The sequence below is a fragment of the Microcaecilia unicolor genome, chromosome 5 (assembly GCF_901765095.1).
Source record: "Microcaecilia unicolor chromosome 5, aMicUni1.1, whole genome shotgun sequence".
NCBI lineage: Eukaryota > Metazoa > Chordata > Amphibia > Gymnophiona > Siphonopidae > Microcaecilia > Microcaecilia unicolor.
In genome coordinates this window covers 135,402,335-135,421,154 of record NC_044035.1, presented here as the reverse complement: position 1 = coordinate 135,421,154, position 18,820 = coordinate 135,402,335, and the positions used below count along the sequence as shown (strand labels likewise).

Below are 18,820 nucleotides of genomic sequence, written 5' to 3'. Positions count from 1 at the left end.
AGGCAGTAAGGGGAGGTCCTCCCCGATTCCCTCCGGTGGTCATCTGGTCAGTTTGGGCACCTTTTTGAGGCTTGGTCGCAAGAAAAAAAGGACTAAGTAAAGTTGGCCAAGTGCTCGTCAGAGACACCCTTCTTTTTTCCATTATCGGCCGAGGACGTCCATCTCTTAATTACGCCCCAGTCCCGCCTTTGCTACGGTGCCAACACTCTCCCCGTGAACTTTGGTCATCCCCGTGACGGGAAGCAACTTTATTAGCAATAAACATTCAGTAGTCAAATCAGATGCAGTAAGTCTTATTTTTTTTGGGGGGGGGGCAGAATGTAGAATTTATTTTTCTTTAAATTGTATGCTCAGCTTTGTATTGAAAGTAGTTTGATCCTTGTCATGTTCATTTTGGATTTTACCTAAACAAAAGTGACATATGAAAATAGCAAATCAGTTGCTTGGAGCATTCTTGGCCTATGTACATCTTATTGGAGTTCAATTGGCTCCATACACTTCATTGTATGAATCTTTCATGCACATTAATTGTGGATATCCTGAAAATCTGTTTGACAAGGGCATATTCCAGGACAACAGACTTGGGATATAGTTGAGGCTATTGCACATTCTCAAAGAAGTGAAATTTTTACTACTTCCAACTCTCAAAACCTCAAGTTCAACATTCTGCTAGCTTAGCACACTGCTTACTTCTGTCAACTGCCCCATGTCTTTTTTTTTCCAGCTTATTCACTGCCACTTCATAATCTCTAGAAAATGTAGCTGGCCTCCAATTTCTACATTCCAAATACATAGACTATGTATGTGCATGGATTAAATGTTAGTTGCTCTGTTTTTACAATATAATTGTGATAAACAAAACTTTTTGCTCCTAGACAACTTCCTGATAGGCCACAAATTTGTCGTGGGGAGGGGAATAGTAAAAAGACATTTTGAAAAATGGGAAAACAGGCCATCAACAAAATGGAAATCAATGAATTGCTCCTATTAAACTGCCTCTGTCTTCCCTATTTTCTCAGCCCTGCTAACCTTGGTTATATGTAGACAGAGATGGATTCTGGTGCATGCCCTACCTACTGGGTTGGTTCTTACTGATCAAATTTTTTTCTTACTTGTAAGGTTCATTGCAAAACCAAGTAATTGACCTTGCTTAACGGTTCATATGTTCAGGGATACCATAGCATCTGAATCGTGTAGTGTGCTTGGTGTACATAATACTTGTTAATGGGTAGATAGATGCTAAAGGCTGAATTCAATAAATGGCACTCAGTGCTAGCCTATAAAGAATGATACCAGTTGAGTACCCTTTATAGAACAGTATTGAATGTTGACTCCCGTGCCCACCATTAGCTGTGAGGACTTAGATCTGCTGAAATCCGGTGTAAATGTTGGCACACAAGTTGGATGTATATCCCAACTATTCAGTAACCCTGTCCAAATTATTGAAAAGTCCCTGACCCACTATAACCTTCCCATGGGTGTGCCCCATTTTGTGTTTCATGCTATGGGATTTGGGCACCCAGTGCTGTGTAATTACAGAGATGCATTGTGCAAATCCCAAATGGTGCCAATTAGCAGCAAAAAATTGACAGCGTGTTAACCAATTATGTTGCATACGTATCTCTATCATGGCCAAATTTGAGTGAACTTTCTAGAATCCAGGGGTATGTACTTAAACTGTAAAGCTTGAAGTTGATGGGTGATATTTAATGGTTTTATGCATTATACATGCTTTCATGTTGCTTTCCAAAACCAATAGAATATTTGGCTACTGTTCAAACTGTCCAATTACTTTTTAACAGGTAAGGAACTCCTTTCGCCAACCTCCTTTCGCATAGGCTTCAGTCAAGAATCTGTCTTTATAGCTACTACAGTGTACTCCCACTTGAAATGGGCAGAGGAAAATCAGTTATGTCTGGTGGATAATGAGCCCTGCTGCCAATCCTTGAACATTCTACACAGTTGTAATGAATGTCCTTTTTCCACCTTAGACTTATATTGTTAATACATTGAAATGGTCATAATTGACTAGCCTGCTGGAGATGTAAGTAAAATTTGTATGTCTTGTACACTCTATTGAGTTGGGGCAGAGAAGACCTGTTTTCATTTCAGTTACAATCACATTGTGGCTTCCATTTCATCATGGTGTGAATTTCCTATAACAAAAGTTCCATTAAACTCTAGCCCTAAACTGTTGAGGGAAGAAAGATACAAATCTAAGGTTGTGACATTCCAGCTAGTGTAGAACTGACATGAAGTGCCTAACCACCCACACGGGCCTAAACCACATCCTTTTAGAGAGTATATCCCCAGCACAGCTCAGGTCTGCCTCCACCTACTGCTTGCGTGCTACACTAGAACCCTCCTCCTACTGACTGGGTTACTAGAAGCTACACTCTCATTGGTCTCACAGTTCCCAGAAAACACTCACAGATCCAATACATAAACCACCAGCAGTCTTAATCAGTCCAGACAAGCAGATACAATAAACCCAAAAGAATGTTTATTGTTGGAAAAATTAGAACAGTCAACAGAAAAGGTGCAATCACTAAAACAATAGCAGGTAACTGAAATATGGATCAATTTATAACACTAAGTAAACAAGATTTTCATTGTACCACACTACTTTGGTCACATCACAGTAGCCTCTTTTTTTAAATTGCACCGGAAAAAAATGAATTATCATTCCAAATCCCAAAATTTGTTACATTCCTTTAAAACTACAGGTAAAATTGACCTTTTAAAATTCTTATCCAATGACTCATTCAGTGCTTTACTTACCTCAAACCACTCCCTGAATTTTATTCAGTAATGGAATGATACATGTAAAGCAGTCCTTCATGTTATTGCACCTGTGATTGTCAAATCTCAACCGAAAACATTATCTCCTTGGTTCAATGATGATCTTCTACAAATGAAACATACGTCTCTAGGTGTATTCTCTAAAGTATATATAGAATAGGCTTAAATTACAACACAGTATATAGAATATTCTGAGCGCCTCTCCATATTACCAAATTTAGTCCTATCTATTTAGGCCATGTTTTACTTGGCAATAATTCTGATACTTTAATTAGGTGCAGAGTGAGTGTATTCTATAATCGCATAGATTTTAGAAATGCCCATGTCCCACCCATAGCCACTCCCCTTTCCAACTATGTGACTTAGAATTTGCTCACACCATTATACAAAATACGCTTAGCACATCAATCTTAATGCCAATGTGCTGATAATTGCTTATTAATATTGAATTAACAGTACTGATTAGCTAGTTAACCAATTAAGTTAGGCACATTGCTATATAATATGCTTTGATTTCCACATGGTAATTGAGGTGCGATACTTAGATTTTTGGGGTAATTAGCTACCATATCTGTTTAACTTTCACATGGATTTCTAGCTAGGCATCAAAGGTGCTACACAGATAAATGCTTTTAAATATTGGGTCCTTTGTTGTAAATTGAACTGTGAAAACTACTAACTGAATCATAAAGGTTTATTTTTGGTTGTAATATATACTACAAACTAAAATTTGTTGTTGTAGCCAGGGTAAGATTAAATGATTGGTTAACTACTTGCATACTTTAGTCCAAATGTTTAAAAGGCTCTGTGATGTGCTCAGGTTTCAGGAGGTTAGAATTGGCAATTCTCTGGCTTTACATAGGAGTCTGCAGAATTATGCATTAATGTCTAGAAGGTAGAAGGATACCTAATGTGTTTGGACATTTTCTGAGAACCTCTTTCTGCAATTGTCTAGTCCTCCACCCTCACCCTGGACAATGTAATAAAACCAGTTAGCATAGCTGAGTTTTAAAAAAAGCTTTGGTTAAGTTTCTGAAAGAAAAGTCAAGAAACCATTATTAGAAAAGAATTGAGGAAATACACTCTTATTCTAGGGGTTACCAACGTAGCATCTTAGCTAATTTTGGGTATCCTGCCAAGTACTTGTGAGCTGGATTGGTCACTGATAGAAACAAGTTACTGGGCTTAATCGACCTTTGGTCTGGTGCTGTATAGCAGTTTTCTGTTCTTATTACCTTAAGCATGTCACAGGACAAGTTTCAAGCACAGGTGTCATTGATATCAGGTGTAAATCTGATCATTCATTTCCTGTGATATAGATAAATCCTTGTGTTAGAAAATACATTGTATGTGTGTTCTTCCATATCCTACCTAGTACACACCTATTCCCCACTCATAACTTGACCCCTTTATAGATTCTTACTTGTTCTATTCATATTTATTTATTGCATTTATACCCCACCTTTTCCCACAGGATGCAGGCTCAAAGTGGCTTACAAGAGACTGGAAAGGCTAACGCCAAACCAGAGAAAATACAAATACAATATTTAAACAGATAAATAAAGGAGAGAAAAGAAAAAAAAAAAGAGGAGAGATAAAGGAGTCCAAAATGGTCCTTTCATTTGATGTTGTGAAGGTATTATATCCCTTATAAGTGCATATTACTCACCCCATAAAATAGCACCAAACTCATAACCCTAGATATGAAGTAGATGCCATGCATACCTAGTGTATAGGCTTAATAAAATGACCCTCTTATTGTGGTAATTGAAGTGTGACTTATACTTCACCGAGTTCATGATATTACTCAAGTCAGGTGATTAACTATACATATCCAATAAAGGGAAATGGAAGTTAAACATGATAGATTGTGTTAATTAATAAAAAGTGGAGATTAGTCTAAAAAAATTGGTATAATTGTGCCTATTTATCTTATCACACACATCCAAAGCTTTGTAGCTTTTTGCAAATATATTCTATAAATATTTTATGTACTTCAGACAACAAATAACTTTCCAAGATATTATTTAAACTCCTGATCTGGCATTAATTAAGCTTGTAGAGATTTCTTAAACTTGTTTAGATTTATTTGCTAGGAAATATTATCACTTACTAAACTTGAAAATTACTAACCCAGCTACAGCATGTTGCCATCAAGTCTCATTCTTAAAAATAAATATAGTTATCGCCTAGAAAAGGTGCAATTTTCTGCTAAGGTAAAGAACTTACTCTTATTCCTAACCAACTACTTGAAGAAAAAGTGGAAAGTATTACCAAGAAAAAAGAATATTTCATGAAATTCAGTAATACAAACTTGTGACACACAGGAGCTTGGAGGTTAGATGAGCAGTGTCAGCTCAAGGGGTTGTGGAACCCTGATCCGACTGTTGCTCTGGCTCCCCCACCTCCACATTGGTACTGCCCTCTGGCATGGGTTCCATCTCTCTCCTTTTCTCTCTCCCATTATCCAGCATCTTTCTCTCTCTCCTTCATACTCTGGGCCCAGCATCTATCTCTTCTCTCTACCCCCTCATCTACCTGCTGTCTGGCATCTCTCCCTCCCTCTCTCCCAACCCTGCCTCCTGCTTGTGAAACTTAACTTGTTTTCCCCAGATGTGGGTTCTGGTGGAACGCCTGGACCTTAGTACCTTCATGGCTTCTGTGGCTATACTTTATTCACATGCCAGAAGGGTATACAAGCCCCTTGATCTCCTGACCATCCCAGAAATAGCTCCAGGCTACCACCCTCAATGACCAGCCCAATATTGGCATAAAATCAGCTACAGCTCCAGGGCATCCAGACTTCTAGCCCTTCTCCTCCACCCAGGCCAGCTAAACAAAAATGTATTAACCCTTGGGTTACTTTATCTTGAAACATTCATAGGGACCGGACACAGACACAAATTCACATTTCATTCCATTATAGCAAGGAGAATGACTACCTTTAATTACTGTTGTATTCTTTTTGGCGCATAATTTAAATTGCAATGACAGTGGAGAATGCTGTGGTTTTCTTCAGAAACCACAAATAGACCAAACTTGACATATGAATGATTAAGGAGAGGTGAATATAAACCTAAAGATGAAAGACAATTGCAGCATGGATTAGTTGACTATGGACAAGATGGTTCAGTCAGGATAGGGAAAAACTGGTAAATGTGTTCCTTTCTGGGAACTATCTGCCTGATATTCAACAGAAAATGGCCGCTACAATGGCACTTAAGCAGCTATCTGGCACTGAATATTGGTACTTTAGGGGCTTAAAGATAGATGATTATATTGGGTGATGGCTACCCACCGATTTTTAAAGTGAGAGTGACCAAGTTTGGTTGCCATATTTGGCTGCTACAATAGGTGCAATGGCCCTGATATTGAGACTGCAGGAGATAGGCTGGATAGGCTGGATATTCAATGGCGGTCCATTTCCGGTGACCGGCATTGAATATTCAGTTTAACTTTGGCCGATCCGATTTTAACATGCCATGCTGATATTCAGCACTAGCTGCTTAAAGTGAGTCTGGCCAAAGTTATTCCACTAATTATGGCAGCCATATGGCCGCTCTCACTTTATAATTTGGTGGATAGCCAGTTATATTGCAAAATATAACCAACTATCTTTAAGCTGCTATGCAGCGATATTTAGTGCAGGACAGCCAGCTATGGCCAGATAGTCACTTAAATGCCATTTTAGTGGCCATTTTCATTTGAGTATCAGGAAGAATAGATTTGGCCAGTCTCACTTTAAGTGGCCAGCGCTGAATATCAGTGTGACTGGTTAAAATCAGACCAGCAAATCAGAAACAGACCGGAAACGGATCAGCATTAAATATCATCTAGGTTTAGTCCCAACCATGGGAAACAGCCTGGCTATCTCCCAAACAGTCTCATTTTCAAAAGTGACATAAATCAGCATTTAGACGTTTATCTCACAGAAATGTCCAAATCAGTATTATCAAAACCTTTCTCTGAAGTCCTTCAGAAGGACGTCCACATCTCATGGGGGCGTGCCAGGGGTGTGTTCAGGGTGGTACTTGGGTTTTCCTAAGATATGGACGTCTTTCAGCAATAACGGACGAAAACAAAGACGTCCAAGACTAAACCTTAGATGTTTTGAGCTAGACCTGTTTTTATAATGAATAGCTGCAGTAGGACTTGAACTCACTTCCCCAGGATCAAAGTCTGCTGCACTAACTACTGGGCTACTCCTCTACTCCACACAAGTGGTGCCCCAAATGACTAGATGACCACTGGAAGGACTCAGGGATCACCTCCCCTAAATCACGAAATATTTTTCCAAACAGCGCTTTCAAAAGGAAGAGACTCTTTTAGCCCTGTATATTTTTGGTTTGTTCTATTATGGTAGAAAAACATCCAAATTTGGGAAATGCCCAATTCAGCCCCCAGCATGCTTCCTTGTAATTTGCATGCACTGCATACGAACTGCATAAAAAAGGATCTTTAAATGGCAAAAATAGTGATTTGTATGTTTTGGTTTAAAAAAAAAATCCACCTGCCACTCTGTGCCACTTTCTGAATGTTTTATTTTTCTGTTTTGAAATGAGCCCCTATATGTTACATCTTCTTTTACACTCTATGCTATTAATTAAGATATTTTAATGTTTGTTTTTTTATGTTATAAGTAGCATACTGTGTTATAATATGTACTGTTGTATAAATATTTCTACTACTGTAATTCTTTGTTGCCTATGTTTGGTTTATTGCTGTACAGTGCCTTGGGTTAATTTCTTCAAAATGGTAGTAAACAAGTATTTATAAATAAATGAATAGTACAATATATATGGCTTAGATTGTGAGCCCATTAGGGACAGTACTAGTAACTGTATTAAAAACAAATGTACTTGTTAACCGCTGAGGCCACTGTATGCCTATATCAAATGCATTAAATAAATAAATATATTTCTCCATTTCAAAATGAGGCATGGATAGCAATATTCTGGGATTAGCCACATATTTTTTTTTTTGGGAGGGGGGGATGTTTCTATACATGATGCCCAAAAAATTGTCACTGAAATCTGTGCCAACTATGGGCCCGGTTTCATTTTCATTAAGTATTTATATACTACTTAGACCTAAGTGGTTTACAGTTTCATTTTACAGGTACTAGGTCTGTCCATAGTAGGCTCACAATCTAAGTAGTATGTTGTATTACTTTTGTGTCAAGAGCAATCGTGTGTTAAGTGACTTGCCCAGGGTCGCAAGGTGCTGAAGAGGGAATTGAACCCAGTTCCTCGGGTCCACAACCCACTGCACTAGTCATAGGCCATTAATGATAGAGATCCCCATTATATTCCTATGAGTGTCTGTATCGCTAGCGCGTGGTAATTTTTAGCATGTGCCAAAAAGTTAGTGTGGCTTAGTAAACAGGGCCTTAAGTGTATTCTATAATCGGTGCATAGATTTAGGCGCCAATTATAGAATACACTTAGTTGCTATATCAGTGCTTAAAACTGCAAGCATCCATTTATACCAACGAAAATGTGGCATAAATCCTTGCACATAGATTTAGGTGCACTAGGCCATATTTAATAATTACACACGTAAATTTCAAAATGCCAACGAAATGCCCATTTCCCCACCTATAACCACAACACTTTTTGCTGCATGTGTTAGAAGTTCGGTCCACTTCATTACAGAATACAACAAGCGAGTTGTGCGCCTCAATTCTAATGTGCCGTTTAGTGCTCAATATTGCTTAAGTGCTCTTATCAGCGCTTATTAGCTTGCTAAGCTTGTTAAGTTACGCACATTTTAATAGAACCTGCTTTGAGTTTGGTGTGGATTTGTAGGCGCACTATAGAGAATTCCCAGGTGTATGCCTATGTGAAGGCCTCAGCAGTATATCAAACGCACTAAATAAACAAACAAACATATTTCTCCTTTTCAAAAAGAGGCATGGATAACAGTATTCTGGGACTGGCCAAACATTTTTCTGTTTAACTGCTAATCAGATAACTCATCTGTTAAGTGGCATTGCACAAAAAGCTGGTATAAAGCTAAATGGATATCATAGCTGTTTAACTTTTCCATGGATTTCTAGCTAGCAGTCAAGGGTGCCAGGCAGATAAATGCTTTTAAATATCGAGCCCTTCTTTTTCTTTGTTGTTAATTGTACAGTGAAAACCACTGACTGAATCATATACTTTTCTTATTGGTTGTAATATACACTACAAACTGATATTTGTTGTTGTATCCAGGGTCAGATTAAATGATTGGTAAACTACTGGCATACTTTAGTCCAAATGTTTAAAGGGCTCTGTGAGATGTGCTCATCTCAGGAGGTTAGAATTGGCAATTGTCTGGGTTTATATAGGAGTCTAAAGAATTATGCATTAATCTAGAAGATAGAAGGATGGCTGATGTGTTTGGACATTTTCTGAGTTTAAAACCTCTATCTGCAATTGTCTAGTCCTCCACCCCCACCCTGAAGAATGTGGTAAAACAAGTTAACATAGTTGCATTTAAAAAAGGTTTGGTCAAGTTCCTGAAAGAAAAATCACAAAAATTAAAGAAGAATCGGGGAAATCCACTATTATCCTAGGGGTAAGCAACGTAGAATCTAGCTAATTATGGGGATTCTGCCACATACCTTTGGTTTGGTCCATTATTACAGGTTTTTTTTTTTTTGTTCCAATGACCTTAACTAGGTCACAAGATGGGTTGTTTGGAGCACAGGTCTCATTGGTATCAAGTGTAAATTTAAGCATGTATTTCTTATGATATAGTTAGATCTTTCTTCCATATCCTGCCCTGTACACACTTATTCCTCAACCATTTTATGGATTCCTACTTGCCCTATTGATGTTCCTTATGTGCATATTACTTATTGTATAAAAAAAGCACCAAACTCAAAACCCTACATATGCAGGTAGATGCCATGCATACCTAGTGTATAGGCTTAATAAAATGACCCTCTTACTGTGGTAATTGAAGTGTAACTTCCTCCTATTGGGTTGTTCTAACATTGAGCCTCACTTATAATCTACCCAGTTCATGACATTACTCAGATCAAGTGATTAACTATGCATATCCAGTAATGGAAAATGTAACTTAAACATGATGGAATGTGTTTATTAATAAAGAGTGGGGATTAGTCTACAAAATGGTCTAATTGTGGCTATTCACCTTCTCAGATGCATCCAAAGATTCATTGTAGCGGCAGCCCTTTAAAAATGAAGGCTACAAATATTTTTATGCACTTGAGTCAGCAAATAATATTTCTCAAGATATATTTTAAACTCCTGATCTGCATTAATAAAGCTTGTAGAGATTTCTTAAACTTGTTTAGATTCCTTTGTTTTGAAACATTACCACTTACTAAACTGGAAAATGACTAACCCAATTACAGCATGCTGTCATCCTGCCTCGCTCTCAAATAATAAATACAGATATCTTATAGGAAAAGTGCAATTGTTTTCTAAGATAAAGAACTTGCTCTGATTCCTAACCAACTACTTGAAAAAAATGGAAAACATCATTAAGACAAAAGAGAATATTACATGGGATTCAATAGGAATAGAAACTTGTGACATACAGGAGACGGAAGGTTAGATAAGTAATGCCAGCTCAATGGGTTGTAGAACCCTGATCCGACTGTTGCTCTGGCTCCCCCACCTCCACATTGGCACTGCCCTCTGGCATTGGTTCTATCTCCCTTCTTTCTTCCCTCCCTTTATCCAGGATCTCTCTCCCTCGCCTTCCCGGTTTGGGTCCAGCATCTATCTCGTCTCTCTCAACCCCCTCATCTACCCACTGTCTCTCCCTTTCTCACAACCCTGCCTCCTGCTAGTGTAACTTAACCTGTATCACCCAGATTTGGGTTCTAGTTGCAGGCCCACCTGGCAGCCTCAAATTTGAGCCACCAGCTTAAGTTTTGGCTTACACCAGAGCCCTGGAGCATGTTCACCCATGTACAGAAATGCCAGCGACCCAGATCCAGGCACAACCTCAGACCTTAGTGCCTTCATGTCTTCTGTGGCTGTACTTTCTCTTCATGCCGGAAAAATGTACAACCAATTTTACCTCCTGACCAGCCCAAGTCTAGCACAAAGCCACCACCTTCTCTGCGATTCCAACAACAGATTTGCGTCCAAAATGCTAGGACAAGGACTGAGCCCTTCTGCCATTACCAGGGATGACTGGCTAGGCAGACAACACCTCCATAGACTCCACCTGTACCCACCACCTTTTCCCAAGGGTTAAGCTCTCTGGTGCGGGTGGCTGGCAGGGCATAGGAGAGGTTCAGACAAAGATCTGGCTGGCAGATTAGAAAGGGCAGGTCTTGGCAGGAGCAGGTTGAAAGGTGGGCTGAGGTCCAGGCAGGAAGCCTTGGGCTGGTGGTAATTCTGGATTTCCACTGCCTAGTAAAAAGGCCTCAATGATAGGACTGTCTTTTATGCGATCTTATTTATGTGGTTATCCTATCTGCTTAAGTTCCGCTGAATATGCTCGGTGAACCCTGGACAAGTGACTTAAAAGGCTAGGAGTCATTTCTGGCCATTTTAATCACTTTGAATATTGATCCCTCTAAACCTTTATGTTCTGAAATATCAATGCCACACATTAAATTTGACAAACACAATTAGACATACTGTTTGACACTTAAATGCATGTACATGGATTTGAACAACTATTAATGTATTTTATTTCTATATCAATGTATTCAAAGGCTTAAAAAATAAAAAGTACACTGGATTTCAAAGGGATACAAAAGGATGGTTGACGGTATGGATGGCAGGATGGACAAACCATATGGGATTGCATTCTATATATCATGCTGGAACATATGGTGCTGAAATGAAATTGGTCTAAGCCTTAATTTAGGTGTACTTTATAGAATAAACCTAAATTTTAGTGTGGTTGATAGAAAACGCTGAGGTACCATCCACATAACTAAATTTAGTCACAGGAGTTACGCAAAGTAAAACCTGGTGCAAATGCCAATGCCTATATTAGTTATGCATATTATTATGGAATACACTTTGATTTCCTAATTGAAATCTCAGCACAATATATAGAATCTGGTGGATGGTCTTTATTTACCATTATTTTCTATACTTCTATGTTTCAACACATATCTTAAATATGTCACTAGATTACATTAAATAATCAAAATAAGATTACACTGGGAGACATACACCTTACCTCTGGGCCAGAAAACAAAGAGAACTGTCATAATTAAATGAGTGATGCTGAATTCCTATTTGTTCATCAAGGACTCCACCAAGGTATGCATAATGCTGATGTGGCACAGGGAGGAACGCTACTTGTATATATAAATGAGATGTTCACATAGACAAGACCAAAGACTCACAGATCCAATCTTCAGATTCTATATTCCTTGAGAGAGATAGAGAGAAACATGTCTGCCAAGGGTGGTAGTGGTGCAGGACAATGCAATCAGCAAACATCATGCCAACAGAATCAAGGCAACAACTCATGCCAAAATAAAGGACAAGACTATGATCGTAAGCTATATTTCATTATAAGAAATTACTCTTGATATAGTTTGCTATTTTTGCTATGATAAAAGGGTCATATTTCATTTTAAGTACATCTTTACTGACATGGTCTTGAATCAATGACCATATAAAAAATGTGATACACTGCTACATAGGAAACCAAAATACAGTTTCAAGATCGTTAGGGTATCCTTTATGGTCTCTGAGAGGAAGGATAACATAGCTGCCTCTGAAATAATGACAAATATCCAGATTCAAGGTGCATAAATGGTACTAGATTGCAGAAGGAGTTGTAGTCTGCATTTTCTATCCAAAGATAGTTGTTATGACCGTTGTCTAAAAAGAAAACTTTACAATTTGTGAAGAAATAAGGGGGAAACTCCAGATCAATATGAATTAAAGTCCACTGTATGCAACAGCATTTCAATTTTGCCCTTTCTGTGTAAGACTGTATAGAGCGGAATTCCAATAAATTAAACCAGAAATAAAAAAGTAGAGAATACTAAGGCTTCACAGAATCACAATCTGTATTTTTTTCTATTCTATCTTTTTAGAAACATCTACAATAGGGCAGGGCAGTGGCTGTGGAGGACAGTGGAGTCAGAGCTCTCAAAGCTCACAGAGTTCGCAGGTTGGAGTAAATTCCTGCCAACAGAAAGGTCAAGTCTCCGGACGTAAGTTTTAATTCAATATAATTATGTCTCCAAAGAAACTGTTAAAAACTTCTGTATCATAGTAATACAAATTAAAATGTTGTATTATATGGATCAACAATTAAAAAAATCATAGTTTAAAGATAACTTCTGACCCAAAGTAGAAGGTACTGGTTTTAAAAGCTAGTCAAAAATGAATTGTTAGTTCAAAATAAAAAAATATCAGTATATCTTCTTTTTTAACATTTCTATCATATTTAAAAGTGGACTAACATGGCTACCTCACCCATTTATTCAAGATCTCCTTTAGAATTCAATACTGGTCAAAAGCTAGTCTCAGCTCCTCAAGACAGAAGAATTTGGAATGTTGCATAGTCCCTGGAAAGAAGGGAAACTCAAATATCATTCAACAGTGAAACACAGATCAGATTGATGACATATGTAAAAGGAGAGGTTTAAAAACTTATGATATATGTGTTTTTTGGCCAAGAATTGGAGACAGGAGTACTTGGCTATCCTTTAAAAAGTTACAAATGAGAAGTAAACTTCAGGGTGTCATGAAAGAATGTTATTCCACAGGAAGGCTCCAAGGCTTCTTATTCTGTTCCATTCTATTTTATCAGAAACAAATACATCTGGCCAGGGCAGTGGCTGTGCAGGACAGTGGAACCAGAGCTCCCAGAGCTCTCAGGTTGGAGTTGGCTCCTGCCAACAGAATAGTCAAGTCTCAGGACGTAAGTTTTTATGCATTATATCAAATTTTTCCATGTGCGCTATCTTATATATAAACTCTGAAAACATTTATGCAAGAAAAGATGTTGAATTTAATGACAATATAATTATATTTAATTTTACTCATGAGCAAAGGTTCATCCTATATTCATAAAGACATACTTTATGACAGAGGGTTGAACAACGATCAAGTAACGTAGTGCCTCTTTTACTAAATCATGCTAGCAATTCCCATGCGGCAAATGAGAGGAAGCCTATTCAGTTCCTATGGGTCCCTTCTCATTCACCTTGCTGAGAATCGCTGGCGTGACTTAATAAATGAGATTCTTATTAAAATACTGCTATGTAGAATAATGGGTTTCAATTCTAGGTTCTAGTTTCAGCTTCTCTGGATAGCCTGAAATTGGAATATTTCATCAGCGGAGTTTATAATTCCTAGTAGAAAGGGAAACCTAGCTATCACTAAACAGTGGAACCTGCTGTTCAATTTCATAGTACACGTAAATTGAGTGGCCTACATAATTTTGATCTGTGTCTTTTGGCCAAGGATTGAGTTATGAGTACTTGTCTATCCTATGTAAAGTTATAAATTAGAAGCAAACTTCAGGAATTTGTAAAAAAATGTTTCTCCATAACAATACTCCACAGAATCAAACATCTTATTCTGTTCTGTTCTATTTCATCAGAAACATCTACTAGTGGCCAGGGCAGTGGCTGTGGAGGACAGTGGAGCCAGAACTCTCAGGCTGGAGTTGGTTCCTGCCAACAGAAAGGTCAAATCTCTGGCCGTAAGTTTTAATGCATTCTAACACATTTTCCATAGAAAATGTTTTCTGTGCTACATTGGGAATGTCTGCATACATAAACTCTGAAAACATTTTAATGCATTAAAAGATGTTCCATTTAATGGCAATATAATTTTGTTTAATTTCACTCAAGAATAAAGGTTCATATTCCATATATAATAGCATTCTTTATTACACATATTTGACCAATGATCCATTAACATTGTAACATTTTGCTATATAGGAAACTGGCCTTCCATTATTAATTCTAGTTTTATCTTCTCTGGAAAGCCTGAAATTGGAATGTTGCATTAGTAGAGTTTGTAATTACTGGCAAAAATGGAAACCCAATTATAACAAAACAGTGGAATCTGCCGTTTAATTTAGTTTAAGAGTACATGTATATTGAGTGGGCTACATAATTTTTTTTATCTGTGGCTTCTAGCAAAGGATTAGAGTTATGAGTATTGGCTATCCTATGTAAAGTTACAAATGAGAAGTAAACTTCAGTAAGTTGAACAAAAATGTTTCTTTATTGTAACACTGTACAGAATAAAACATCTTATTCTGTTCCATTCTATTTCATCAGAAACATCTACTACTGGGCAGAGTAGTGGCTGTGGGGGACAATTGAGTCAGACTTCCCAGAGTTCTCAGATTGGAGTTGGCTCTTGCCAACAGAATAGTCAAGTCTCAGGAGGTAAGTTTTCTATGGAAAACGTATGCTGTGCTATCTTTGGGGATGTCTGCATACATAAATTCTGAAAACATTTTAATGTATGAAAATATGTTCTATTTAATGACAATATAATTTAATTCCATTCATAAATGTTCATATTCATTTTATAAATAAATACTTTATGACACAATCCAGCTCATTTTCGAAAGTGATCGCCGGCGATCTTCCGACACAAATCGGGAGATCGCCGGCGATCTCCTGATCCCGGCCAAATCGGTCTTATCGAAAGCCGATTTTGGCCGGCCCCAACTGCTTTTTTGTCGTGGCGCCAGCCAACCTTCAAGGGGGCGTGTTGGTAGGGTAGTGAAGGCGGGACGGGGGGGCAGGGCGGGGGCATGGTTACGAATTGGCCGGCTTCGCCTTATAATGGAAAAATGTGGCCGGTTCGAACGAGCATTTTGCCAGCTGGACTTGGTCCATTTATTTTTAGGACCAAGTCTCAAAAAAGTGCCACAATTGACCAGATGACCACCAGAGGAAAGTGGGGATCACCTCCCCTTACTCCCCCAGTGGTCACCAACCCCCGCCCACCAAAAACAAAAAATAAAACATTTTTTTGCCAGCCTGTATGCCAGCCTAAAATGTCATACCTAGCTCCTTGACAGCAGTATGCAGGTCCCTGGAGTAGTATTTAGTGGGTGCAGTGCACTTTAGGCAGGTGGGCCCAGGCCCACCCCCCCTACCTGTTACAGTTGTGGTGATAAATATTGAACCCTCCAAAACCCACTGTACCCATATCTAGGTGCCCCCTTCACCCCTTAGGGCTATGGTAATGGTGTAGAGTTGTGGCAAGTGGGTTTTGGGGGGGAATTGGGGGGCTCAGCACACAAGGTAAGGGAGCTATACTCCTGGCACCTATTTTTTTTTAATATTTAGAAGTGCCCCCTAGGGTGCCCGGTTGGTGTCCTGGCATGTCAGGGGGACCAGTGCACTAGAAATGCTAGCTCCTTCCATGACCAAACGGCTTGCATTTTGCTGGGTTTGAGATGGCCGGGCCCAGTTTCCATTATGGCTGGAAAATGAAGCCGGCCATCTCATGTAAACCCAGCAATACTGCTCTAAACCCGGCGATTGATATAGCTGGCCCCAACCGTATTTCAAAAATATGGTTTGCTCTGCCCCTTTGCGGAGCCGGCCCCGAAGATGGCTGGCCATTGATTTGGCCGGTGCCGTTCGATTATGCCCCTCAATGTTGACCAACGATCAAGTAAGTTATGGTGTCATTTACTAAATCAAGCGGAAAATGAGAAAAAGCCTATTCAATTCCTGTGGGCTTCCTCTCATTTACCATGCCAGGAATTGCTAGATTTGTTTAGTAAAAGAGACCCTCAGTAATACGTAAGAGACTGGGCTTCAATTCTCAATTCTACCTTTAGTTTCTCTGGACAGCCTAAAATTGGAATATTGCATTAGCAGAGTTAATAATTCTTGGCAGGAATGGAAACCCAGCTGTCACTCAATAGTAGAACCTACTGTTCAATTTCAGGGTACATGTTAACCCAGTGTCCAGCATAATTTTGATCTGTGGCTTTTGGTCAAGATTTGGAGTTATGAGTACATGGTTATCCTTTACAAAGTTACAAATCAGAAGCAAACTTCAGGAGGTTGAACAAAACTGTTTCTCTATAGCAATGCTCCACAGAATCAAACTAATTATTCTGTTCTATTCTATTTTATCAGCAACATCTACTACTGGCCAGGGCAGTGGCTGTGGAGGACAGTGGAGTCAGAGCTCCCAGAACTCTCAGGCTGGAGTTGGCTCCTGCCAACAGAAAGGTCAAATCTCTGGCCGTAAGTTTTAAAACATTCTAACAAATTTTCTATGGAAAATATTTGCGGTGCTATCTTTGGGGATGTCTGCATATATAAACTCTGACAACATTTTAATGCAAGAAAAAATGTTCCGTTTAATTACAATATAATTTTATTTAATTTCACTCAAGAATAAATGTTTATATTCTATTCCTAAAAGCATATTTTATAATACACTTGTGACCAATTATCCAGTCACATGTAATATTTTACTATGTTAGAGACTGGGCTTCAATTTTCATATCTAGTTTAATCTTTTCTGGACAGCCTAAAATTGGAATGTTGCATTCATAGAGAATATAATTCCTGGCAAGAAGGGAAACCCAGCTATCACTAAACAGTGGAGCCTGCTGTTCAGTTTAAGGGTACATGCAAATCAAATGGCCTACATAATTAAGAGTTCTGATTTTTGGCCATAGATTGGAGTTATGAGCACTTGGCTATCCTATTTTACAGTTACAAATGAGAACCAAACTTCAAGAAGTTGTAAAAAAATGTTTCTCCATAACGAGACTGCACAGAATCAAAGATCTTATTCTGTTCTATTTTGTCAGAAACATCTACTAGTGGTCAGGGCAGTGGCTTTGGAGAACAGTGAAGTCAAAGCTCTCAGGTTGTAATTAGCTCCATTCCACAGAATAGTCAAGATTATAGGCATAGGTTTTATGTATTATAACACTTTTTCCATAGAAAATTATTCGAAATTGCTGTGCTACTTTTGGGAATGTCTGCATTCATAATTTGAGAAAATGTTTAATGCAAGAAATGCAGGATACGGCCCGGTATTGAATGTCCGTGGTCAGTGCCGGTGGTGGCAGCTAAGTGCGCTGCCTGACACAGACTGAATATGGGGAGGAAAGAGTTTTATGCCATTGAATATAACAGAGCTATAATAAGAGACAGTTTTTGCATTCATAATTTTTTTTTCATTCCTTAATTTTGAGCAGGTGAGTTGGTGCTCATCTTTCAGGCTCAAGGTTCCTCTCAAGTTTATAGATGATGAGATAACATCTAATCAAATTCAGTCATTTATCATGTAAAAAGCAAACAAATTCTTAAATAGCTAACTAGAAACTATTAAGAAATAAACCTTATTTAGGGAAGGATGTATTAGAAAGTATACAGGGAAGTCTGAGAAAATGTGATCACCTGGTACAATTCCACTAATTATGTGATTCTTGTTCCAGGCGGATGTGAAAACACAGACCAGCAGAAACAATGCTCAGGCGGAGCAAAGAAATAAAAAAGCAACACTGAAACTCCACTTTCCATAAATCAGAATCAAGCATTGTAACCTCTGTGTTTAATCTGACAATCATTCTAATTTCAAAAGATTAATCATTAATGTTAATTCCAAACAAATGTCTTGTCATCAGAAGTCATCTGTTCATTCCACACAATTTTCCTGATATATTAAAACAATCCTAATGACTGAAGCATATCATATTTGTTTGCATGCTTCTTTATATATAACATATGATTTTTTAAAACCCAAGCCTGTGTTCATAGGGTTTAAATGTCATGGTCAAACAAATGCTGCAGTATGCCTTTGGGGGTGAATCACCTATTGTGCAAGGTCGACCAGTCTCCTCTATAGATAGTTTTAATGACTATCTTCAAACACATATTTGGCATATACTGATTCAAACCCACAATATCTTGCTAATGTTGAAACCACATTCTGAGTACAAAACAGCAAGATATAGACCATAACATTGACTCCATTATAGGTCTGTTCATTTGGAGCAGAATATTTAAGAAAAGATTTAATTCTCAGGAACTTTTACAGCAAATGGTTGCAGCTTCAAATATTTATAC

General features: G+C 38.3%; 1 protein-coding gene across 1 annotated transcript; it reads left to right on the top strand.

Annotated features, from left to right (window-relative positions):
* Positions 1-12,138: 12,138 nt before the first annotated feature.
* LOC115470300 (hyphally-regulated protein-like) lies at positions 12,139-18,419 on the top strand. Its single transcript, XM_030203342.1, has 7 exons — positions 12,139-12,287; positions 12,836-12,955; positions 13,558-13,668; positions 14,353-14,454; positions 15,041-15,151; positions 16,871-16,981; positions 18,190-18,419. The coding sequence occupies exons 1-7, from the start codon at positions 12,182-12,184 to the stop codon at positions 18,243-18,245; spliced, it is 717 nt and encodes a 238-aa protein (XP_030059202.1). The 5' UTR covers positions 12,139-12,181; the 3' UTR covers positions 18,246-18,419.
* Positions 18,420-18,820: the final 401 nt, after the last annotated feature.

Excerpts from the sequence above, each read along its gene's own strand:
- LOC115470300 (XM_030203342.1), top strand. The coding sequence starts at position 12,182 with ATGTCTGCCAAGGGTGGTAGTGGTGCAGGACAATGCAATCAGCAAACA. Across the intron at positions 13,669-14,352 it reads GAATAGTCAAGTCTCAGGAC|AAACATCTACTAGTGGCCAG; the intron begins GTAAGTTTTTAT and ends CTATTTCATCAG. Across the intron at positions 16,982-18,189 it reads GAAAGGTCAAATCTCTGGCC|GCGGATGTGAAAACACAGAC; the intron begins GTAAGTTTTAAA and ends TTCTTGTTCCAG.